At 38.6% G+C, this 26489-nt stretch overlaps 1 protein-coding gene across 1 annotated transcript; it reads right to left on the bottom strand.

Moving 5' to 3' along the window:
- Window positions 1-5317: 5317 nt before the first annotated feature.
- On the bottom strand, window positions 5318-26489 carry DYNLT5 (dynein light chain Tctex-type family member 5). Its single transcript, XM_066372193.1, has 4 exons — window positions 26371-26489; window positions 16067-16158; window positions 6736-6860; window positions 5318-5521 (listed from the first exon to the last, which is right to left on the bottom strand). The coding sequence occupies exons 1-4, from the start codon at window positions 26487-26489 to the stop codon at window positions 5318-5320; spliced, it is 540 nt and encodes a 179-aa protein (XP_066228290.1).

Raw genomic sequence — 26489 nt, 5'->3', positions numbered from 1 at the left:
TCTTTCCAGTTGTTCTATTAACCATGACAACAGCGAATAGCATTGCTATTTCCATTCAAGATGCTAATGTATTTTTGAGAGGACCTTTACATTTCAGATATCTGAGGACAGAAATTGATCATATAGAAATTTTTTTACAGTGGAGATAAAAAGAAAGGTATTATTTAATTTGGTTTGGGGTGGGGGAGCTTCCCAATTGATTTTGGGGGAGGGTTTCCTGCTGATAGTCCAGAGTTAACTGAATTTTCCATAATTTGCTAGTAGTACTGACTATGCTGCTGACCCTGCTGCTAATGAACATTTTATAAAGGAGGGGGAGACGCTCGGTTTCCACCTGGATGACTGCCAAGTCTCAGTCTCTCACCTTGATGCAGTAGCTCAGCTCCGGTTTCACTTTTTCAGCTACCTGAGTATATCTGAGTGTCCAGTGAGTCACTTAAACTCAACAAGTACAGAATCAAACTTAGTATTTCAGTCCTCAAATTCTTCCTGCTGACTTCCTTATTTTTGCTAATAGGACCATTGATCTGGTTGCCAAGACTCAAACTTTCAACTGAATACATAGGAGCTAATCTTGATTGAGGGCTTCCTATCAAATATTGTACTTTTAAGAGCTTAGCATACATTTATTTATCTATCAATATTTATTTATTTATTTTGTGACAGAGACAAAAAGAGAGACAGAGAGAGAGAGAGACAGAGACAGACAGGAAGGGAGAGAGATGAGAAGCATCAATTCTTCGTTGTGGCTCCTTAGTCTCCTTAGTTGTTCATTGATTGCTTTCTCATATGTGCCTTGACAGGGGCAAGGGTGGGTGGGGCTACAGCAGAGCGAGTGAACCCTTGCTCAAGCCAGCGAGCTTGGGCTCAAGCCAGTGACCATGGGGTCATGTCTATGATCCCACGCTCAAGCCAGTGACCCTGCACTCAAGCTGGTGAGCCCCCACTTAAGCCAGATGAGTCTGTGCTCAAGCTGGTGACCTGGGGGCTTCAAACCTGGGTCCTCCGCATCCCAGTCCGACACTCTATCCACTGCAATACTACCTGGTCAGGCAGCATACATGTATTTTTAGCAAGCAGAGGCTATATCCCCCCATGCCTCTCCTAACTCTCCCTTTGAGCAAGTGTTCTGCCTCATGGAGCTGGCTCTGATAACAGCCACCCCACCATCCTCAGCTTGACTCCCAAACCCTGTGAGGTAGCACCAGCATTATTATTACTTTAAGATAAGGAAGCTGTGTCTTAGTGAGGTTAGTAATTTATTTAAGGCAACTTAACTAGTGACTGCCACAGCAGGACTCAGACCTGAGTCAGCAAACATCCAGAACTCAAAACTTTCCATAGCCTTGTCCTGTTCCCTTAAAGCACCTCTAAACTTCTCTTTCCTCTGTGCTTGATCATGAAGACTTTGTCCCTACAATGTCCCACACAACTGTCCTGTTTTCCATTTCAGGGTCACCCTTAGTTCAGCCTCTCATTACCTCCCACTTCTCCTAAGTGGTTTTTCTGCTCTCCACTGACAGATTTATTTTAAGGAGTCACTTCATGTATATATTATTAGCTGAATGAAAAGGCATCGATGTCTAGCCACGGTTTGAGTGTCATTTTCTAACCCAGACATCCGGGTTAGCATTCATGAATGCTGTCAATCTTAGTTCTGACCACTTACCTTTATGAACACTGGTTTTCACCCAGTCTAGACTTCTTCCTGTATTCTGACTTCCTGCATCTACTAAAATTCTATTTATCACTTTCATAGACTAGATAAGTGCTACCTTCTTCATGAATCCTTCCCTGATTTCCTTATTTAGGTAAAGGGATTGTGGGGCAGCTGTGTTCGTCTTGCTCGCTAGTTTACCGGCTGCAAGCACTTTGCCCCAGTGCTGCGTGAGTGTGCGGCTGCACCGTGTGTGTATGGCCTATGTAAGGCTATGGGCACTTGCGCTCCGGGGGACCACCTGCCCACCGCTGCGACGGGCCGTTTTGCTGTTTCTTTGCCTGAGAAACATTTCCCCTGCCTGTGTGCTTGTCCGCCATTGCAAGCCTCCAATAAACGGGAATAGCCTAATGCTTTCTGGCTCCGCTGCAGCTTCTCTACAGTCTGCCTGAATCCAGTGTGGGCCTGCCTGGCCTCAGCCGCCATCATTACAGGTATTTTGAAATTTTCTTATAAAAAACATTGCAGTTCTATACTGTGGTCACTTGCGTACTATTTATCCCTATAAGATCCTAGTTCCTCTAGGATTAAACTGTGTGTTACCAGTATCTTTGTAGTTAGTCGTTAGGTAGGATAGGGCAATCAATGCACATGATTCTTACTTAGAGAGTTAAGACATATTAAATTTTGTTAATTGCTGTTAGGTTGTGTGGTCTGTGTCTTCAAGATGTTTTCAAGCTAGTAAGGGAAATAAAACTATTATTCAAAAATTAGCTAGAGAACAATCAGGAGCTCACCTGTGAGAGTGATGCAAAAAAAGAGAACGGGAGGAAAAGAATGGACGGAGAAGAATTTAGAGAAAAGGTGCGACCTGTGTTTAATGCTGAAAAGTGAAGAAAGTTGCTGTAAGTGAAAGGGAAAGGCATGAGTAAAGGCAGGGACTGTGTGGCAAGTCTGGGAGGAAGGCTGGCACTTCAGGAACACCCGCGGAGAAGGAAAAGTGCCAGGGAAATACAGGATGTTTCAAAGTAATATAATCTTCTCAGATTTCCATACCATTTATTTAAAAAAAAGTTTAATATTTTAAATTGATAAATAATTGATTTCACATTGTGTAAGTTTAAAGTGTATGACATGTTGATTTGATACATTTGTGTATTGCAATGTGCTGGTCGCCATGGTGTGAGCAAACATATCCATCAAAATTTCCTACCACAAGGCTTCTTGTGATAACCAGCACTCTTCCAAGTTAGTCACAATTAGTGAGTTTTTACTGTATATTTTTATACTGTTATATAATTGCTAAAATTCATCACTGACTATCTGAATTACACAGAGTGCGGCAACATGCTGGTAAACTGCTTCCTTTTTTTCCTTTTTAACATCCATCATGTTTCAAGGTTTGATTCCAAATATAGCTTGGGACAGATTGTAAGAATATATCATGGATTAGATTTTAGAATTCTAAAAAAAGAAAAGTCAATTTTGTAATGGGATTTGTATATACTAAAGAATTTTCATCATTTCTATTTGGTCATGCAAAATCACACTATGATCCCCTTGCTCTTTCTTCAAGAGGGGAAATGTTTGCAAACGCGTAATGAAAATATAAAGTTTATTTATTTACTGTATCAATGATATAATTCAAATTAAAAACCAGCCTATGGAGACTGAAAAATACTGGTTGTGATAAACTATTACACAGACATAGTCCCACTCACAGGTAAAATAATAAAAATTGACTAGTTTGTTCTGAAAAGCTACCTTAAATGCCAGAGCAAGCAAAAGAAAAGGGATTTAAAGAGTGTACGTGTTTTTACTACATGTCATTTTGGGGAAAAATAAGACATCAATACATTTTAAAACTATAAAGCACTGACTGTTTACCCACTTGTTAAATTCTTTTCGCTATGAATCACACATCACTTTTTTCCTTAGGACTAGAGTGTTGCTAATTTTATCCATATGTGTATAATTTGTCTTTGACCTTTAATAAATGTTCTCTAGGCAGTCCACTTGCCATCCAAGAGCAGTGCCACAACACCATTTTACATGCACACAAAGGGCTGAAAGCTCCATAAAAATAAATGATCCACGGTATAAGCTACATTAACCCGTGGAATAGTAAGCTACTTCAGTCCTGTAAACTTTAGTGCCATCCATTCAAAACCACACTGGGTCGCTTTAGTGCTAAATTTATAAGAACAAAATAGTAAATACACATGTTTTATTTGTTAAGCTGCCAGCTGTATATTTTGTGTAAAAGTTGGTTAGCCTAGAAAAAACCTATTTAAAGGCACATCAGGCAATGCACATTTAAAAGCAGTGTCTCTTTTGGATACACAGTTTTATGTGTTGCAAATATATTTACTATTAAGCATCATGTATGTTTAATATCACGATTACTTCAGTACCCTAAAAAGGCTTTGTTCACTTTATAGTTTCCATTATTGAAGAGTCAACATTCAGTTCTCCCACAATTTTGTAAAGTGCAGGCAACCCACAAGAGCTTCTAGTTTTAGCGAGCAGCCTCGTGGGAGTACGATAATTGTTATGAAATCATTATTTCTACTTCAGCAGTTTCAACTGTCAGGTACACGTAACAATAATTGCAGTTAATGAGTGTGGCTCAATTTATTAAGTAGAAAATGAAAGCCATTTTTCTCTTATATGCAGCACTGAAACATATTAACATTTATCATTTGTGTATTCCATGTCAAATGTTCTACTGTCATTTATTGGTCAGTATATATATTTATATATATATGTTTTAAAACTTATCTTCATTATATTTTTAAATATATATTTACACATTTAAATATATATTATTAAATATATATTTAAAAATATTTAAAATCATATATATTGATATTTTTAAAACTTCTCTTCATTAAAAACCAATGCAGGAAATTCTAACTCTTTAATTGAAAATTAATTAAAATAATTAGTATCAAAAGTAATATTTAACAAGAACCTATGTCTATGAAAAAAAATCCAATAGAAGTAAATCTTAATTCTTTCTTGAGATAAACAAGATTCTTTCTTGTGTCACCCTCCCCTCCCCTAACCTTTATGAGTACAAAAAAATGCAAAACGTCCAGTTGTTTAAAGTATTAACGTTGGCCCTGGCTGGTTGGCTCAGTGGTAGAGCGTCGGCCTGGCGTGCGGGGGACCGGGGTTCGATTCCCGGCCAGGGCACATAGGAGAGGCGCCTATTTGCTTCTCCACCCCCCCTCCTTCCTCTCTGTCTCTCTCTTCCCCTCCCGCAGCCAAGGCTCCATTGGAGCAAGGATGGCCCGGGCGCTGGGGATGGCTCCTTGGCCTCTGCCCCAGGCGCTAGAGTGGCTCTGGTCACGGCAGAGCGACGCCCCGGAGGGGCAGAGCATTGCCCCCTGGTGGGCAGAGCCCCCCCCCCCCCCCCCCCCCCCCCCCCCCGGCTGGTGGGCGTGCCGGGTGGATCCTAGTCGGGTGCATGCGGGAGTCTGTCTCTCCCCGTTTCCAGCTTCAGAAAAATACAATAAATAAATAAATAAATAAATAAATAAATAAATAAATAAAATATTAATGTTTTCTTCTCAAACATTTAGTCAGTAAAACTTTTGTGTACATAGATACACCCTATTTCTTGATTTTAAAAAGTAATACTAGATTTATTTTGAATCACTCAAAGTAAACTGCATAGACATTTGCAAGAGCAAAGAGTGAAGAATTTCTAAAAACATAAGATGAAAAGTTATCACTTTTTGTATTCCAGAGGCATCTGCTTCCAATAAGTATACATTGACCATTCAGTGGTCCAATGTGAACAATCACAATTAGCTTAAACCGTGGAATCATCAAATCCTTGACTTGGCCTTTAATAACCTAGAATTTAAAAGGAAAAAAAAGAAGGTTCTCAGTCACATTGAAACTTGAGAGTATTGATCTTTGTCTTAAATAAAGTGTATTTAATTTAATAAAACAGCACAATCTATGTAGATATCGTCAGTAATTGTTGTATAGCCACAACTATGATTTGCTTCAAGCTCTCTCCTCATGAGATAGGACCATTAGGACTAAAATAATAGCACCAGCAAAAATTTGCATTTTATAAGGCACATGAAAAAACTATAAACATGAAAACAGAATAGACTTATTAACTTCTTTGAAAATCTATGTTTAAATGGCTTCCCTTCAAAGAATGTTGACATTAGAATTACACCATCTTGTTTATGTCTAATTGATAGACCATACATCTAGAGTCTCCTGTGACATGACTAATCATACATGTTTATTAAAGAATTTGTTATAAAAAGGCAAGTAGAGAAAACCTAATCCCAGTACTTTAGTTGATAAAAATAGAAATGTATTTAAAGCCTGACCAGGCAGTGGTGCAATGGATAAAGTGTCGACCTAGGATGCTGAGGACCCAGATTTGAAATCCTGAGGTCACCAGCTTGAGTGCGAGCTCATTTGTTTGAATGCGGGCTCACCAGCTTGAGTGCAGGGTCACCGGCTTGCATGTGGGATCATAGATATGGCTTCATGGTCACTTTGAACCCAAAGTTACTGGCTTGGACAAGGGGTCAATAGCTCGGCTGAAGCCCCCCAGTCAAAGCACATATGAGAAAGCAATCAATGAACAACCAGAGTGCCACAACAATGAGTTGATGCTTCTTATTTCTTTCCCTTCCTGTCTGTCTGTCCCCCTGTCTGTCTCTCTCTGTCTCTCTCTCTCTCTCTAAAAAAAAAAAGTGTTTAAAGGCCACAATGTCTGTTTTTGATGATCATTAAAGCTGTCTTGGGGAAGAGAAATGATCATTACAATACTTTATTTTTTACAACAATCAAAAAAATAAATGGGCAGTTTTATACATTTTTAAAACAAAATACATGCAAATGATGTACATAATGATTATTTTAGACAAAGGCTTTTACACACACATGTAATATGACCTAATAAATATTTTAATAAAATAAAATATAAATAAGCATTTTTACTGCTACTGCAAATTAATTGCCTTCTTCAAAAAGGAGGGGGTTGTGCTTTCAGCAAATATTCTAGTTATACTTAACACTTTAGGCAAATCACACATTACCTCAGCAATCGTTTTAGTCAGCTGTTTACAGAGCTCTGGTTCATATTGTTCTTCTTGTAGATAGCTAGTTAACACATCTTTCAGAATACGATTGACAGTAATCACAGGAAAATGTTTGGTAGGGCCTGAAAATACAGACAAAATTTCTTTCTAAGACGTCATTTCATATCATACCTGCCCACCTCATAGGCTACATAAGAGTACTGAAACATGGAGGACATTTAATCTTCTGTGTGGCCTCTATTTAGGGAAAAAAGTAGTCTTACTTAGGCTTCCAGTCAGGTTCTCTGGCAGAGGATCAGACAATGGACTCATCCATTTACCAGACCACCTGGAGTGTGTTCAGCCATCAAGCTTTGACACTGAAAAGTATTCTCCTTCCCAGTTCCCACTATTAATGACTTACTTCCAAGTCTCAAAACCTTTCTCCCAGTTCAATCTGTCCACTGCTCTGCAATGGACAGATTGCTCGAAATTTCAGATCTTACTGCAATCTTTCCCTCAGAAAGCTCTAACGTTCAGTTCCCACCCAACCTAAAGCCTCTTCTCCCACCATCACAGCTTTCTACATGGATGCTGCTCTCTCTCTCATGGACTTCATCTGTCTTGTAATGGATGCTTGTACATTTGCTCTTGCTCTTCTTCTTTTTTTTAAAGGCTTTATTTATTCATTTTAGAGAAGAGAGAGAAAGAGGAGGGGAGGAGGAACAGGAAGCATCAACTTCCATTCGTGCCTTGACCGGGCAAGCCCAGGGTTTCTAACCAGCGACCTCAGCATTCCAGGTCGACGCTTTATCCACTGCGCCACTACAGGTCAGGCCACTTCTTTTTAAATGGAACATGCTTTCCTATTTTGTTCATCTGAGAAACAGTCATGTTTCAGGGCCAGCTATCTCAGCTCCTTGTGGTAAGGCATGCCTGCCTTCCTCTCTGGTGAAGTATATAATAAGCTAGGTCACATTTTATCCTCTTCAGAGTCTAATACAAGGCTAAAGACATTAGAAATATTTAATATATGATTTCTGAAATAAAACAGAATCAAACATATATAAATAATAATCATGGTACAGATCTAGGCTACTTATATTGAGTATTTTCTACAAGTCAGGCACTATGATAAGAATTTTGTATTTATAACCTTATATAACCTTATAAATCTCTGCGTGAAGCTTACTGTTATCTCCATTTCACAGATGGAAAAACAGGTTTAAATGCATGGTGGAACTTGCCCAGAATCACACAGTGGCAGAGCTGGGTTTATCTGACTCAAAAGCTCATATTTTTAACTACATTTAGTCCATGTTCAGATAAGAAGCTTCAGAACAGTCTTTTTAATCCTGCACACCAAGCATCTTACCTGTACCTCCTGGGAATATTAACCTCATCATCTTTCTATTAGTGTACGACATGCACATATGCCTTGGGCCTGGAGTAGAGAGGCTCAATCATTATTTGCTGAACTGGTATGGACGAAAGAATGAGATCAAGAATTATATCCAATTATATTTTAACGGTCATCACTATCTTTTGTGTTTATTTTCTAAAAGTTTTATGTATTGATTGATTCCAGAGAGAGAGAAGGAGAGTGAGAGAGAGAAAAACATTGATTTGCTATTCCACCCATCCATGCATTCATTGGTTGATTTCTGTATGTGCACACTGACTGGGGATCAAAGCCACAACCTTGGCAATTGGGATGACACTCTAACCCAGGGGTCCCCAAACTACGGCCCGCAGGCCACATGCTGCCCCCTGAGGCCATTTATCCAGCCCCCACCGCACTTCCGGAAGGGGCACCTCTTTCATTGGTGGTCAGTGAGAGGAGCATAGTTCCCATTGAAATACTGGTCAGTTTGTTGATTTAAATTTACTTGTTCTTTATTTTAAATGTTATATTTGTTCCCGTTTTTTTTTTTACTTTAAAATAAGATATGTGCAGTGTGCATAGGGATTTGTTCATAGTTTTTTTTTTTATAGTCCGGCCCTCCAATGGTCTGAGGGACAGTGAACTGGCCCCCTGTGTAAAAAGTTTGGGGACTCCTGCTCTAACCAAACTGAGCTATCCAACCAGGATTAAGTGTTTATTTTTAGCGACTGTATCAGTCAGTGCCTAAGGGAATATTCGACACATTCAAGTTTAGACCATTCTGGGAGGACTTCATAATGAGATTCCTAAGAGAGGCCTGAACAGGAAGGATGTAGGACATCATGAACTAGTCCTACATCAAAACTACCATTCAACTAGTGAAAGTGAGAGTGTTAACCATCATCGGACCCTTGAGGGATATGAGATAGGAACTCTTACTAGATCCTAGAAGAGGCACATGAAGCAGGCTCCCCTGAAAGCAGTTTATGACCTTCTGTTGATGGATGTAAACAGTTGGACATAAATACCCAGCTCACAGTTCTTTCACCCTGTGACTTTCTACTGAAGTTTCCCACTGGCTGAACTTAACCAGGTGATAGCCCATGCTTATGGTTGAGTTGGGTCAGCCTCCTGAGGCTCAATAAACAGTGTTTTTATTTTGATGATTAATAGAAATTATTCAATTAAATTTATATTCGTGCGGGGAATGAATCTGGACATGCTAAACAAAGATACCTGATACAATCAATGAGTGTGGTATTTAAACCCAATAGTTAGTCAGCAGGAATCTCTGTTCTAAATGACAGAGATAAGCAGTTATAAACCTGTAAAAGGTTGGTCCTCCCTTTTCTTGCTTCATGGGGTCAGAGGGAGGGCACTGGCCCCCTTAGGCAAGCGCGCCTGTGCCTACAGGCCTTGGTGTCAAGTTCTGTGGGTCTTTTTGATTTCTATTCAACTCTTCTAGTGAAATAAGACTAAATTTGAGGATGATTTCCCTTTTTTATTTAATAAATTTTAAAGTGATACTACCAGTGTGGACTAAATTAAATAGATTATGTCCTTTCGACTGATGCCTCTCTCTTTTTCACTCCGTCCTACCAAGCACTTAAATCACATATACCTTACTTGACCTACACCACTCACCTGAAACTTAATTTAGCCACGTGCTATGGTGACCATATGCATTTTTTCCTTCAGAAAATAGTAAATCCTTCAGTGCAGATGTCTGCCTCTAGTACACCTCCCTGTCATCTGGGAGCAGCAACTCCCTTTCCAGGAAGTGGTCTTCCTACGCTAACCACGTGGCTCTTTAGGATCTACCATTGCCTCTTATGAGACTGTGTCCATGATTGATTGGTTCAGATATGGCACTTGCTCAAGCCAGACCCGTGGTGTCCTTTTGTGGAATTTTTATTTCAATCTGGAACTGGGATCGGATGACTGGGGAGGTCAGGCTCTCTCTGTGGCGAGGTTATGAGAGGTTATGACGGGTGAGGTTAGGAACTGCCGGAGGCCATGTGACGCAGTGAGAGGAGTTCACACAGTAAAATGCTGGGAAGAGAATCCTAGGCGCACCACGTCCCTGTTTGCAGTAGCTCCTGTTGTCCAGTTGTACCTTTGCCTTTATGCACTTTGCTTAGTACTTTTTTTTTCAATTTCATTAACCAGATTCTATACTGAAAATATTTTGCAAAACAGTAATGAACTTTTCTCACTTCTTTGTGGACTTTTCCCCAATACAGCCAGAGTTGTGCACTGACTCGCAGGCAGGGAGCCTGAGAGGCAAAGAGAGAAAAACTTTAGCTTTGATTTCCAAAATAAGCTCCTAAAGCTACTTTCAGAGTCAACTGTTGTGCACGCCAAAGGTTTTTTTTCTTTTCTTCTTCCTTTTCTTTTTCTTGAGAGAATTATTTTGTTTATGAGAAAAATTTTTTCTAGAAATAAAAAATCAAGGACCTGAGAAGATCAGATGGATTAAAAAAAGAAAAACGTCCATAAAAATAGATTTAAGAGAGAATAGATAAAAAATTTGGTTATTTAATATATCTGTGTTCTCAGCTTCCCCAAATTGAGATAATAAGAACAACCAGATACTGTTAAGATGAAATGAATTGAACTATTTAAAGTGCTTAGAACAGTGCCTGCTGCACAGAAGAAACCCACTCATTAGATAGGTATTATCATTGTTGTTGCTACTGCATTCTGAGGGAGGAGATAGGGAGGGAGGGCTCTTGCTGTAAGGAGGGAGGGAGGGCGGGAGGGAGGAGAGAAAGGAGGGAGGCCTCCACGGGTGGGGTGAAGTGAGCACTGAGAGACTCACAGACTCTGTCCGAGTAAGCGGCTGATGACAGGGCCGGATCACCTCATAGAAGTTGAGCCCAAATGATGCCTCTCTGTCTCTCTCCATCTTAAAATTCTACTTTCTGTTATGTTGGTTTCATTCTCAGGCAGTCTGTCACAACACGGCCACAAATATGGCCACCTGTAACTCGTTTGACTTGGTGCTCACAGTCAATGTTTTTCAAGAATGAAGAACCTCTTTACTCACTGCTCCAAAAAAAGAGACTTGTGGAGAACTCATTTTATAATAGGATTATATTGGATATCATAGAAGGTTTTCCTTCGCAGCAATCCAAGGTGAAGTTTTAGAGTCATTTTGAGAAGCAGTAACATAATAAATGGAGAAGCAATTTAAATACATTATTTCACTTAATTCTCACAGTATCCCTATGATGTGTAGAGTATAATCCCTATTTACAGGTGAAGAAATTGAGATTCAAGGATGCTAAATACCTTGCTTGAACATTATTTATTTATTCATGATTTAGAATTTGAATTCAGATACATTGGATATTATAGCGTGTATTGTTTTCTATATGCATGTTTCAGTAATTAATTAATGAGCAAATGTAAATGGTATTATATTATAAAAAATATACTTTCATTTTTTCATTTTCTTTTTTCTTTCATTAATTTACATTCTTGTTTTCTCTCATTTTTGGTGGCTGTAATTACTCAGATAACAGGAGGACAAACATGCTAAACATTTTTTTAAGTTTTAATTCTAATTTTTTTAAGTGAGAGGAGGTGAGACAGAAAGCCAGATTCCTGCATGTGCCCCAATGGAGCTCCACCCCGCAAGCCCTCTAGGGGGCAATGCTGTGCCCATCTGGGGCCATCCATTACTTGTCAACAGAGCTATTTTTAGCATCCTAAGGGAGGCTCCAGGAAGCCATCCTCAGCACTTGGGGCAAACTCACTTGAACCAATCTAGCCATGGCTGTGGGAGGGGAAGAGAGAGAGAGAGAAAGAGAGAGAGAAGGGGGAGAGGGAGAGGTGGAGAAGCAGATGGTCACTTCTCCTGTGTGCCCTGACCAGGAATCTAACCTGGGACATCCACATGCCAGGTTGATGCTCTAACCCTGAGCCAACCAGCCAGGGCCTAAGATATGTTCAGATGATACAAATATTATTGGATAGAATGTGAAAATTAAACACTATAATGTTAGTAATTAATTGATCCCCCCTCCCCCCCACACACTATTCTCGCAAATATTGCATTTTGTAGATATGAGAACATCCTTACCAAAGGCCCACAGAGTACCTTTCAGGAGCAAAATAAATCCAGAAATAGGTAGAAGTAGAAATACATTTTTTATTTTAATAAGATGGCTAGTTGAATGCTTAAAAAATGGATTGAGTATAAAAGATTTTAATTAAAAGAATAATTCACCCTGGGTGGATAGCTCAGTTGGTTAGAGCCTTGTCCTGATGTGCCAAGGTTGTGGGTTTGATCCTTGGTCAGGATACATTCAAAAATCAACAACTAAATGCATAAATAAGTGGAACAACATATCAGTGTTTCTCACTCTCTCTGTCTCCCTGCTCTCTCTTTAAATCTCTTTCTCTCTCTCTCTCAAATCAATAAGTTAAAACTTTAAAAAAGAATGTCACATATTTCATAAGAAATATATAAAATATTATATATAATATATATATAAATATTTATACATATATACACACTAAGGTATTTGGAAATACATGTATACACACTAAGTTATTTGGGAAATTACTTTTCTAACGTAGTTCAACATCCAGTACTTCTAAAACTGGTAGGATGATTTAGCTTGTTTATTTGAGGAAATGAGTTATAAAATATATCCTATAAAGAAGAAACACAGGGCTTCATATTTCAAGTCCCTTAACTTGTTGAAATCTGATTCCAACTCTTTCAGTATACAGATCCCTAAGTCCTAGGCCCCAATTGGCTAAGATCTTTAAGTTATAGGTGGGTGAAAACCTAACCCAAACTTAGCTTGCCTAACTAAAAAGTCAGAATACTTTGGATTTAGGACTAGAATGGTGACATTAGGATTTAGTTCTCTCTTGGTCTTAGGTTCCATGTGAGGGCAAGATAGCAAAAGCTGCTATAACCCTTACATCAGTGGTAGTCAACCTGGTCCCTACCGCCCACTAGTGGGCATTCCAGCTCTCATGGTGGGTGGTAGCAGAGCAATCAAAGTATAAATAAAAAGATAGATTTAACTATAGTAAGTTGTTTTATAAAGATTTATTCTGCCAAACTTAGCGAAAATCCGACATAAAGTACTTGGTAAGTAATTATTATTATATGCTTTAACTTGCTGTAACTCTGCTTTATAAATTTTACAAAGGCCCTGGCCGGTTGGCTCAGCGGTAGAGCGTCGGCCTAGTGTGCGGAGGACCCGGGTTCGATTCCCGGCCAGGGCACACAGGAGAAGCACCCATTTGCTTCTCCACCCCTCCGCCGCGCTTTCCTCTCTGTCTCTCTCTTCCCCTCCCGCAGCCGAGGCTCCATTGGAGCAAAGATGGCCCGGGCGCTGGGGATGGCTCCTTGGCCGCTGCCCCAGGTGCTAGAGTGGCTCTGGTCGCAACATGGCGACGCCCAGGATGGGCAGAGCATCGCCCCCTGGTGGGCAGAGCATCGCCCCATGGTGGGCGTGCCGGGTGGATCCCGATCGGGCGCATGCGGGAGTCTGTCTGACTGTCTCTCCCTGTTTCCAGCTTCAGAAAAATGAAAAAAACAAACAAACAAACAAAAAATAAATGTTATAAAGTAAAGTTACTTCCCTACTTTATAAAGCACCATTACTGTGGAACCGGTGGGTGGTTAGAAAATTTTACTACTAACAGAGATACAAAAGTGGGCGGTAGGTATAAAAAGGTTGACTACCCCTGGGCTACATCCTTTCAGGTTTCAGCGCCTGATCTGCTTCTTCAAAAGCTCAAACAACATTTTCTGAATTGAATATCAAGGCCTGACCAATCAAAGGGTTCTATATCATCCAAGAATGTCCCTGTTACATTTCTGAGGCTAGTGTCAGCTTTGGCAGAATGTTATGGACCCTAAGTGGTAACAATGGCTTTGCCCCAGAAAACTGCATTAGGTTACCAGAAGAAGTATAAAAGTGTATTGGATGGCAGAAATATTAGTTGTCTACCACAGCACTATGAAAATAGCAGTAGATTGGCTAATTATGGAACCTTGTAATCCATGTAGTTTGGGGGATTACTGTAGAAAATTGGCTACAAGGCCTAATGGGATGTGCTGATGGTCTATAATTTTATCGAGGTTAACTGGCACAGATGGAACCACTCTGGCCCATAGAGTCTTCCCTTGGTCATTGTTAAGTCTCTGTGGAATTTCTATACAGCAGTAATTATATATGGATTCAGATAATAGTGAGCAGGTTCACATTTAGAGAAAACAAGTAGGTCTATGAGGGAACATGAATGGGAACAAATCTTCACTTTGAACTCCAAGGGGAGTTCAGAGGCAGGTGCAAAATCTTTGTTTTCAAAAATCTAAAACCTCAGTGTGAAGGGATAAACATCTCTGTCAACAGGGGACCAGAAATCATTTACCTTTGCCTTGAAGGCTTTTTTCTCTACCTATCAACAGCATTGGTTGGTTTTGTTGGATAAAACTTTAATGCATATCTTTTTTATTTCATATTTTATATATATATATATACTTTATGTCAAGTATGTGTAAAATAACTGCACAAGCTGATCCCCCAAATTCTCAATCAACTGAATTCAGTAATACACAGTACACATCAGTGGTGCCCAGTGAATTGCTTGGTGTTTAGGAAACACTGATGAAGAAAAGTAGGTAATGGGAGGTGGTCCCACTTTGCAGAGGAAGAAATTAAAGCAGCATCATGTGTCAAGTGTCTAAAGACCAGTGCAGGGCAAGGCAGCAAGTAGGCCACCTTTAGGTAAAGGGGGGCCCACTACCCCTTGCCTGGCCCTGCCTGGTCATTGAACCCCTTTTAGATCTAGGAACTCTTCAGACAGAGTCTGGGAGGGCGGGATGCCTGACATCGGAAAGTCTCCCTGGGAGAATACACCACACCCTTCCGAGGTGTTGCAACATAGGTCCAGCACTTAACTCAGCCTCAGCCAAGGACCAAGGAAGGTGTTTAAGTGATAGGGTTCTCAGTCCCCAAGCATGTGCCATTTTGCTGCTGGCCACCAGTCTTTCCCAGACTGCTGAGCCCCAACTGCAGGCCCAGTGCTGCCTGTGACTGGCTGGCACTCAGTTTCCTCTTCTGTAAGTGTGAAGTGTCAGAGACTTGGGACCTTCCTGAGAGGAACTGTCTCAGGATAAGGATGACAGACGGAAAAGGAAGCAGCAGATGGCTGTGCTGCTGCCGCCTGAGACATGGCTATCAACATCTGGCACACCAGCTTTCTGAGACCAAGTGCAGGCCTCAGGCCCACGCTGCCCCTCCCCGGCCCTTGGTCATGGGGCACTGCCAGCTGCACTTTGCACTCTGATGACCTCAAAGCACTTTCATGGCTGCCATCCAGAAGGGCAGGTCAGTGGTTCTGCACGAGCACAGGCAGACTCAAAGATGGGATAAAGGGATCAATCTTGACCTGTCTCCATGCGTGACCCCTTCAAATCTCCAGATTACTTTAGGATGACCCCACCCCCCATTCCTCTCCTTTACCCAGCCCAGCCTCTTTGGGAGCGGGAGAAGCTGATCAGGACGCACGTAGCGTCAATCAACTGTGAATTGCTGAGGGCTGAAAGGCCTGTTAGCCTCAGCCCCTTGGGGTGTGGGGTGTCCCCTGAGATTCTTCCTTGGGAAAAGCTTGTCCTCATGACTTGCCCAGGTATCCTCTGTCCACATGGAGCCAGGCCGCTCCCCCGGGAGAGACCCTGCCCCAGCACATGCACCGCCGCCTGGGCACCACAGAGCTGCAGTTGTAGCAAACTCTTTGTCAGCAATCAAATGTGGGGTGAAGACATGTAAAAAATAAAAAAATAAAAGCAGCATCAAATATCTCAATTAATTAAGATCCCTATTATTGTATGAGCATTGAAGATAATGCCAGTTTATCAGATATTGATTAAGTAAATATTGTTCACAAAGTCAGATGTTTAAAATAGAAGCAAATGATAAAATAACACACCCAGCTGGTACGTGTTTTCCATCTGAACTGTAAGGCAGGAGACAAGGTCACGCTGGCTAGGTTCATCCATATAAGACACAGTACTCATACGGCTAAAAGTAAGGGAGGAAACAAATTTCAATAGTTATTATGACAATAACAAAACACAGTGTTTTTTGTTATAAAATGTTACAAAGGCAAATTTTTCTCTAAAAAAATTCAAGCAACTCCCATGTAAATATCCTAATAACATATTTAAAACAATTGAGAAATGGAAACATTAAGGCGTAAGAAGTTACTTGGTGCAGGTCTCAATTTAGTGTCTGAAGCCCAGGGCAGTGCCGGGCATCTGATTAGTAAGAGTTCGTGGTCGGTTGGTCTGCGGGGGAACACAATGCATGTTTCAAAAGCCATTGTCGATTGCATCTTTACACAGATGCAAAGCTCTGCTCACAGCGAACAAAGCTCACAAAAGGGATTGGGGAATATGTGAGAAAGCTTAAAATGTTGGGAAACAACTCCGTATATACATTGGGAGTTATTAGAGTGCACATTATAGATACCTCACAAATCCCTTTAGTCAAAAAAAGAAAAATGAGAAACTCCTCTACATGATGAGAGAAACCACAATTCCCCCAAATGATCATAAATCAATAAGCACCAATCACCCTTTTCAACATTAAGAAAGGGTTTAGGCTTAGTTACCAAGGCAATATAAGCTTATCCAGGTGCGGAACAGGAGACCAAATTCAGGAGGAGCCCCTAATGTCCCTCAGGTACTACTTAATTCAACTTAATCCAGAGGAAATCCAATTGTCAGTAATGGCTCTCTCAGAATGCTCTACCCCCAATACTCTACACCTGTGAAAATGGAGGTTAAGCCAGATGTCATTTCAAAGGAAATGATATAATAGTGTGTGTGTGTGTGTGTGTTTTCAGAGCGGCCACTTTTATAAGCAGGCTTTGCTTTTGCTTTAATTAAATGAGAAAGATATTTGTTCTTGATCTTTTGGAATTTCTTTTTCTTCTGTGAGGAGTTTAAACCATTTAGTTCTCAGCCATTGGAAATTGGTGAGCTTTTGCAGAGCGATACTTTTAAAAAATCATGGATAATCTCTTTTAATACAATAGAATTTACACAATAAATTAAGGTTTACTCACCCAGCCCAAGAAGGTGAAACAAAAGCTTATGGCTGCTTTTTCATGATGCATTTCTGTACTAGTGATTTAGTCTTTATTCTTGTAACACCTGCTGTACTCAATTTTTTGCTGCTCTTTGAAGCAGCAACCAACCTGTTTGGCTCCATTGACTGCAGGTGTTGTGGGCAGTACCAAAAAGAATAGCTTCTGTTTAGAAAACCCAACACTGCATAAACCCCTTGATTCTAAGATAAGACTGCCTGTCCCAATATTCGAAATGCTACTTTCAACTTTGAAAAATATTTTCTATAATAATCTTACCTTCACAATACTCTTAAGTAAGTAAAAGAGTTATTGTTCTACCCATTTCAGAGATACAAGGAACAACACAAAAGGTTTACTTTCATACATACAGGAAAAGCAGAGTTATTTCAAATATCTTTTTTATTTCTCACTGACAAAGTCTCACATAGGACAGAATAAAAGTAGGGGTAATGACTCTGAAAAAGTCAGTAACTGCAATTAAAACTTGCACAAACATGAGAAGGTATTAAAAAAACTCGATTTTTTTTTTTTTTTTACTGAATACCATACTAAAAACTTGTAGAAAGAGAAGTGAAGTTGGTACAAAACTCAAATTAGTAGAAGTTAGAATTCTAAGAAAAAAAGCAAATAAGGATTTTTACAGTCATCACTATTGCGTTTCTATTGCCATGTTACTTAAAAATTGATATTCAGCGCAGTTTATAATATTTTCAGCATAAAATGAGTGTCGTAGGGCAGCTTAAAAACCCAACTGGCTGATGATTATGTGCAAATAGAAAGTTTTGCAGTGACTTTCTGACTTACTGAAGATAATTTCACTCAATGTCTTTTTATGTCTACAGTAATCATATGTATGGTTATTGTAAAAAGTTCAAAACATATAGAAAAGTATAAAAAACAAAGTAAAATTAACCACTGTTAACATTTAAAAAATCTTTTCAGATATATGAGATCACATTACAGGTACAGAATTGTTATTTTCCCACTCCGAGCATATCATGAATAACTTTCTACACTAATAAATAGTAATCTACATCAATATTTTAAACACAAAAGAGTAATATATAAACATACTGCATTTTATTTAACTCCTTGTTCTTTAGGCCATTTAATATTTCCATTATTCCTCTATTATAAAGAAAATCGTAATGATCATTGTGTCAGGGACTGCCATGTGCTTTCCAACGTTCTTTCTTTCTTCCTTGGTAACACAACCTGAAGTTGGTGGAAATGTTTCTCTCTAAATCGAAAACAAATTCTTGGGCTTCTTTGGTGTTATTGTGGCCATGTGGCTTGTGATGTCTGTGGAAGTTTGGGGTGGAAATTCTGAAAGAACTTTCTTAAAAGAACTAATTCAACCAAGAGGAGCCTATTCATGCGCTCCGTGATGACTGAATATGGATATGATGGCAAGAGCTCAGCACCTGTGTTGGGTCTTGAGATGATCTTATGGAATACAGATCAGAAAAACAGATGACTTGGTCCCTGAACTGCTTTCCTCCATACTTCTTATGTAGGAGAAGAGTATATTTCAAGTCACTGTTGTTTCTTTGTTTGTTTTTACAATTATTATTATAAGAAGCACTAGGTATAACTGATTCAAATTCTAACTGATACAGAGTTTGTTTCTTGGACATGAATGCTGCAAATATTGGAGCACACAACTTTGAGTTCGTTTTGTGGAGAAGACAGGGCTTTGGAGAGGGAGATTTCAGATATTTTGCTAGAAACCTGGCATCCCTGATCATGCAGAAGGAAAATATTTGGTTACCCTGTCAATTCCTATACCTTGGATGGCTGACCATGTATGAACCAAGACTATCATCACTTCATGGAAAATTATAGGAAAATCATACTTCTTAAAATACCTGGTATTTTTTTGGAACTGAAACATGATAGTTCTAACACTTGAATGAGATGGGTTGAAAAAGGGAGAAAAAGAATAAAGTGAACAGAAATAAATTAAAAAAATAAGATAGTTATTCCTTGAAAAAAAGACAAAATATTAAAAATCCTTGCAATCTGGGCAATCAACATTAGACCAGGACATGAATTCAGGAAATTTTTAGAAATAAAAGAGATCCTATATTTGAAAATTGGAGATTACCAATATCAATTTATAAAACTGACTTAGAAAAACATACATTTTTTATTGCTAAACAGCTTTACTCAAGCCCTTGAAAAATTTTAAAAATAAAAATGTGGGATGCTCGAAGGGAAAACTTATTTTAATTACCAGTTCTGTATACACAGTACAGTAAGTTTATTGAGTAGATGTCACAGCATTGTGAATGAGTAAAGTTCATTGTCTATGACCAGACTTTCCCTAGTTTATAACACTAACTTTTCTAGAGTCATGATCTCATTGTAAAGGGAATGCGATAGTTGATTTTAATCTTTAAATTCTTATGAAAAGTGTTCTTATGATCTGTTTGTCATCAGCTTCTTGGCATTAATGAACAAAAAATTTTCAATTTGAAAAATGTACACATAGTGAGCTGTAAAGTTTTAGAAAGAATGGTCCTGTTAAGTCAACGCAGTAAAATGGTAAATGGTATAAATTGGTGAAAACACAGAACAAATTAGTTAACATTATTCTAGAGAGAAGAGCAATAATTTTGAACCCAGTGCAAATTCAGTTGATGCTTGGAATCACATGTACTATTGTGAGGACAGACTTGAAAGTAATCTGGGTGCAGAAATATCTGCATAAAATTGGTCCACAATAGCAAAAGAAACCCTTCTTTATCATACTTGATTGATTGGAAACATCCCATGCTGACTAACCCAACAGCTGTCTCTGATTACACAGAGAAGGGGCACAGAATAGCTAAATAAGTAAATATCTGATTACACAGAGAAGGGGCACAGAAAAGCTAAATAAATAAATATTAATATTTATTATCTATATCATACTTGATTGATTGGAAACATCCCATGCTAACTAACCCAACAGCTGTCTCTGATTACACAGAGATTGCACAGAAAAGCTAAATAAATAAATAAATAAATAAATAAATAAATGGCTAGGGAGCTGGAATATATTTATTCTTCCATGAAATTCAATTTTCCTGAAAACATCTTACAAATTCGCTTGCTGACCATTCCCTGAATTACACAGCACAAATACAAGGCATGTCTTGTTGTTTTGACTGTTAGAGATAGAAGCAATTATTTCAATTAAATCTCACCAGCCACAGATACCATGTTATTATCACTGAGAATTCATTCCCAAACATTTCACTACTGTGTTATTTCAATATTTTGGAACTGCAGTAAGAGATAATATTTGAATGCACAGGAGGCCTTGGAGCCATTACTTTAGTAGATTAAGAAAGTCAGAATATCATCTATTTCTTTGTTATCTTGAAATACTTGGAACTACCATATTTTGAATGTTATTATTTAAGCATGACTTTAACCTTAAATTCATTATTAAAGTCATGTGCTGCTGCCTCCCAGTGGAGATATTTCAGAGTGCACAGAGAAAGAGAAGGCTCCAGGGTATATACATTTGCACATTTTTGCTGTTGTCTCTTCATTTTTTTTTTCAAAAAAATTTCTTGCCCAGAATGTGGCAGGCAAAAAAGGAATTACCGGTAACACAAAGAAAAATTCGAGTCCCTGTGCCTGAGAAACATGACATAGAAAACAAGATAAAATATACATTGCAATGCACTTACTTGGAAATTTCCACCTCAAGGCATCTATGAATAATTTTATGTATGTTCTGCTTAAAAGCAAAAGCATACCTACTCTTACTACATCAGGAGAAGGTGTAAGTTGCTTGGCAAGGTAATTTTGTTTTATGGCTGTAGTGCTGGTGGTCGAGGCCAGGCAGGTTCATATTAAATTCGAGCAGATGGTAGAGGAACAGCAGAGTCGAAAAGTGTTGGGCCATTCCCATTTAACAGATTCTCACAATGGTGGATGAGCAAACAGGCAGGGGAAAAGTGCTTCTCACAGCAGCAGGTGGACAAACAGCAAAATGGCCCCTCACAATGGCCGGCAGGCGACCTGCCATCCGCCCAAGCCCCCATAGCCTTACCTGGATGACGCACACATGGTTCTGCCACAGGCTCATGCACTAATCATGCAAAGTGCAAGTGAGCAAGCCTAACACAGCTGTTTTCCCTACAATGGCCATTTAATTTTATCAAGTTGGCTGGATTTTATGTAGTTTAAGGTATTTTCTTTGTATTATTGGCCCCATCTTACTAGTGAAAGAAAAGTTATAATGTAAACAAAAATCAAGATATAGTTTCAAAAATGAAAGAGGAGAGAAAAATGACATATGTGTCCTTGAAAAATACATTTTTTAAGAAGAAAAATGCTTCTAAAGGACCAAGGATGAACCATGAGACCTGTGAAAAAGTATACCTCCGATGTGATTGAAGACAATCTAGGAAAGGCAATTGACAAAAGAGAACAATTTTTAGTGTACTGATAGAATATTAGAACTTCCAAAGTCCATTGAGTAATATTCATCTAAGAAAAGGTAAGGTTAAGGTCAAAGGCAGCTGATCAAACTTCTAATGCAGCTCCTGGATGAATGCAAGTTTCAATGTTGGATCACCCCTGGCAATCACCAGAGAGGTGAGGCTGAGAGTGTCAGTGACACAGTCACCTCTATAATGCCATGGAGAACATCAAAAAGAAGCACAATCTATCTAAAGTGGTTTTTTTTTTTTAACTTAAATGAAAGTGTTCTTTTATTATAATTTTTAAACAGATGCACAATGGATTTTTTTTTTAATCTATCTTTTTTTTTTAACAATTTTATTTTATTTATTCATTTTAGAGAGGAGAGAGAGAGAGAGAGAAAGGAGAGAAAGACAGGGGGAGGAGCTGGAAGCATCAACTCCCATATGTGCCTTGACCAGGCAAGCCCAGGGTTTCGAACCAGCGACCTCAGCATTTCCAGGTCGACGCTTTATCCACTGCGCCACCACAGGTCAGGCCACAATGGATTTTTTAACAAAGAGGTAAAAGTGAAGAGATTAACGAAAAATATATATAGATATAGATATAGATCAGTGGTCCCCAACCTTTTTTGGGCCATGGACCGGTTTAATGTCAGAAAATATTTTCACAGACCGGCCTTTAGGGTGGGACAGATAAATGTATCATGTGACCAAGACAGCCGTCAAGACTGAGCCTTACACAGATGTAACAGAGGGAATAGGGTCATTTTCTAAAAATAAAACATTGTTCAGACTTCAATATAAATAAAACGGAAATAATGTAAGTTATTTATTCTTTCTCTGTGGACCAGTACCAAATGGCCCATGGACCAGTACTGGTCCGCGGACCAGGGGGTTGGGGACCACTGATATAGATACATATATTATATATAGATAGATAGGTATAGATATAGATATATATAGATATAGCTATAACACATAGACACAGACAATAGTGTGGTGATAGCTAGAGGGAAGAGGAATGGGAGGTGTATAGAAGTAGATGAAAGGGGAGAAAATGAGGATGGGAAGAGAGTTTGCTTGGTGTGATGGGTGCACAATGCAGTGTACACCTGATGTTTTATTGAGTTGTACACTTTAATCCTGTATGGTTTTGCAAACCAATATCACCCCGATAAATTCAATTAAAAAAGAAGACATGAGGTTGGAAAGCCTGCAGATGTTGATGCTATAAATATCTGTTTTTTGTTTTTTAGAAGTTGAGAAAATATTAAGCATCCAACTGGGAATAAGATAGTTATTAGACTCTTTTGCAAACATTAGCTCCTGTTAGATATGTAGTAAAATGCAAAAGATTTGGTGCCAAGCTGCCTGGGTTCAAACTGTGGCCCTACCATTTCTTGTATAAGTTACTAAATCTTTCTAAGGCTCAGTGTCCACATCTATAAAATGGAGAAAGTAACATTTACCACACCAGGTGGTTATGAGAATTAGAGTGAATGAATATACAATCTAAATATAATGATCGGCAAATAATAAACACAAGTAATGTTCGCTGCTGTTGTCATCCACAGTGGCATCATTATAAAAAGAAATAGCTGTCTGGTGTGAATGAATCAAAATTATTTCATTTATTTGTCATGTTGGCAAAAAATAACATATTTTTTGGTGTGCTGCAGGATATTAGTACTTAGTTGATGTGTGTCATGAGATGAAAAAGGTTGAACACTGCTGCTATATGCCTTACTCATGGTTTAGAATTGTATTTTAGTCATTAAATTGTCACTTGACTAGTAAGCTGCAATTATTCCACAATAATGTGGAAAAAATGATGTCCACCTAGCAGAATTAATGGTGAGGAGATTTAAAAAGATAGTGTATTAGGTCCACAGTATACTTCAGGATGTACTTTATACTACTGAAATATATAGATCTATAAAAAATTGTTCAGAAATAGCCTTATTTATTTTAATCTCTTTAAAAAATATTTTTAAGACTTTATTCATTTTAGAGAGGGAGAAAAAGCAAGAGAGAGAGAGAGAGAGAAAGAGAAATGCTGAAAACATCAAATCCTATATGTGCTTTGACCAGGCAAGCCCAGGGTTTTGAACCGGTGACCTAAGCATTCCAGGTCAACTCTTTATTCACTGCACCACCACAGGTCAGGCCTGAAAGTAACTTTAAAATGAAAGAAAGATATATACTTTTCCATAAAATACTGCAATTTCAAAACAATGGCTGCATTTTTTAGCGTCTAAGCTTTCAGAATTTTTCTATTAGCTGACGACAGATTTCATGAAGGAGAGTCAGCCGTGTAGTCATCACTAAGATAGTGATGGGACCATGAAAAGTAAGCAGGACTTAGAATTGCTGAGGCAGCCTTCCAACTGGTCTCTGCATTGCAAGGGTATGTGGAAGTTGTTCATTTGCTATTTAATAAAAAGTAGCCTTGGCCAGATAGCTTGGTTGTTTAGAGCTTCATTCAGGAGCACAGAGGTGGCCGGTTTGGTCCCAGCCAGGGGACAAACAGGAACAAATTGGTGTTCCTGACTCTCTCTCCCTTCTCCTCTAAAATAAATAAATTAAAAAAAGAAAAAGAAAAAGTGAAAATAGAGGATCAATTGTGAAAATTTTCTTTGAGAGTTCAAATTTCTACTTTGAAATAATATCAAAATAATTATCGCTTAAATGTATTTATTAGTGAGACATCTATCCTAATGTGTTGATAAAACTATTTTCGTATTTGTGTTGCTTTTAGTTTGTGTTTATATTTCATTAGTAAAAAGATAAATCTCTAATGCTTCAAATTCGGCCATGTTCTGATTCTTTAGGCTTTTAAATTTGCTTTGAAAAGGAAGAAGTAAATGAAAATTACCTGAATGAGAGAAGTTGCTTTTGATTATTCATGGGAATATAATTTATGTCAGATTATTATAATAAATATTTTCTTGAAACAAATTTAATTTAAGCTAACAATTATTTTAAAATGAATTTTAAAAGGACTCTTATGAACTCTACTTAAATGTTGGAAATAGCAGCCCAAATGGCTAGGGTCAGAAACAAACGTTACAGAGCTTTATTATTCTCCCAGCTTTACTTCTAACATGTTTAGGATTGCTACTCCTTTATAATTCTTATCTGTAAAAAAGAGACTGTACTTGTAATCCATAAACATCCAGGGTTGGAAAGTGGAATTTTAAATAAGTGCATTAATACATTCTGAGAGTAGGAAGATTCGGTTTCAGAATTCTAATGCTAATCTATTCCAGTTCGTGCGGTGTCAGTTCTACAGGACTCACTAGCTCCTGTTTCCCAGCCACGGGGTTTAATACACTACATCCTTCGATCCTGTGGAGACTGTTAAGACAGAAAGTCTGTTATATAAGATTAACCTCTGCACTGAATAATTTATTTTGTCTTCCCAATGGCAGTTTAATAGAAATCCCATGAAAATATTAAAAATTGATTTATCTCTTTAGGAGACCAAATGTAATATGCACCAAGAACCAAAAAAGTATTTATTACATTTTGACCCACTAATTCTACTTCTGGGAAGAAAAACAAACAGAGACATTATACAGTCAAAAAGAAAAACAATGGAAACAAACTTGAAATGACCAATAATTGGGGAAAGCTTAGCTAAGCCAGACTCATAAACTGACAAAATATTATGTAGCCATTTAAAAGGACACCAACAATGGCTATGAAAATACATTACAAAATTTGTATAAAATAATGCTAAGTGCACTGAATATGTATAGATACATACTGACTGCAAAAATGCAATAAATAAAAACTATGCCTGGGCTTGCCTGGTCAAGGCACATATGGGAGTTGATGCTTCCAGCTCCTCCCCCTTCTCTCTCTCTGTTTCTCTCCTCTCTCTCTCTCTCTCTCTCTCTCTGTCTCTCTCCTCTCTAAAAATGAATAAATAAAATAAAAAAAATTTAAAAAACCCCAAAAAACTATGTACTTATATGATATTGAAGATCAAAATTCAGGAGATACATAAGAAGTAGCCACTCTACACTGCATATGGTGTTTCCTTTGAGTAGATGACTTTTTTGGGTAGGCTTTGAAATAGTTAAAGGTGCTCCTGGGAACAACATATCTGAAAGGCAGAAACCAGAAGCAGAACCAAAAACATGAGTGTGTTCCAAAAGGAAAGTTTATTTTATAAGCACCTGGATGCAAGCAGGTGGAGACCAGCAAAGGGTGTCATCCCTGAGCTGCTGGAGAGAGCATTAGATATACGGGTTACTGTAGGCATTTACGATCATGGGGTTGCCTGCACTTGGACATGCCCAGATAGCATATCCTGGTTTGTGGCCTTGATTACAGACTGTCTCCCTTTCTCAACCCTCAGGTCCCTCATGATGGCCTTGTCCCAAGGATATTTCTCAGAACCTTCCCAGGATGGGGGGAAGTTGCTTAGCAGGAGGGGGAGGTTGGGCAAGGGAGATGCTTGCTGAAGAAGCTGCCCTAGTGGGAGGTTGGGTGAGGGGAATTCGAGTTTTAAAGGGGCTCTGGATCTAAAGAAGCCCTGAACCTAGACCTAACAATATCACTTATGTCTTTTTACTTTCTTTCTCTTTCTTTTTAAAAATATGGCTCTAAAAGATGACCTGAACCTTGTACATTATCTTTCTTTTTAGTTACCAAAGGAAATGTTTATTCAATAATTGAACTGAAGTTATTAGACATTCAGTTACTCACTCTTTGATGCGCCCATGAAGTACCCTCCGTTGGAATTCATGACTACTTAGGGAAGACACACTTCCCCTTTTCTTCAATGTATGAGCAGTTCTGTCTTTAGCGATGCCTGACATCATCAT

This window comes from Saccopteryx leptura, chromosome 3, assembly GCF_036850995.1.
Source record: "Saccopteryx leptura isolate mSacLep1 chromosome 3, mSacLep1_pri_phased_curated, whole genome shotgun sequence".
In the NCBI taxonomy this organism is placed as follows: Eukaryota; Metazoa; Chordata; class Mammalia; order Chiroptera; family Emballonuridae; genus Saccopteryx; species Saccopteryx leptura.
The sequence above is the reverse complement of the archived record's forward strand: the minus strand, read 5'-3'. Positions and strand labels throughout refer to the sequence as shown.

What these genes read in the sequence shown, in the direction of transcription:
- DYNLT5 (XM_066372193.1), bottom strand. Translation starts at nt 26,489, where the DNA reads ATGATGATGTCAGGCATCGCTAAAGACAGAACTGCTCATACATTGAAG. An exon ending in CTTCATGGGCGCATCAAAGA is followed by an intron (nt 16,159 to 26,370) that starts GTGAGTAACTGA and finishes CCTTACTTTTAG; the next exon opens with CCGTATGAGTACTGTGTCTT. An exon ending in TGACTAAAACGATTGCTGAG is followed by an intron (nt 5,522 to 6,735) that starts GTAATGTGTGAT and finishes TTTAAATTCTAG; the next exon opens with GTTATTAAAGGCCAAGTCAA.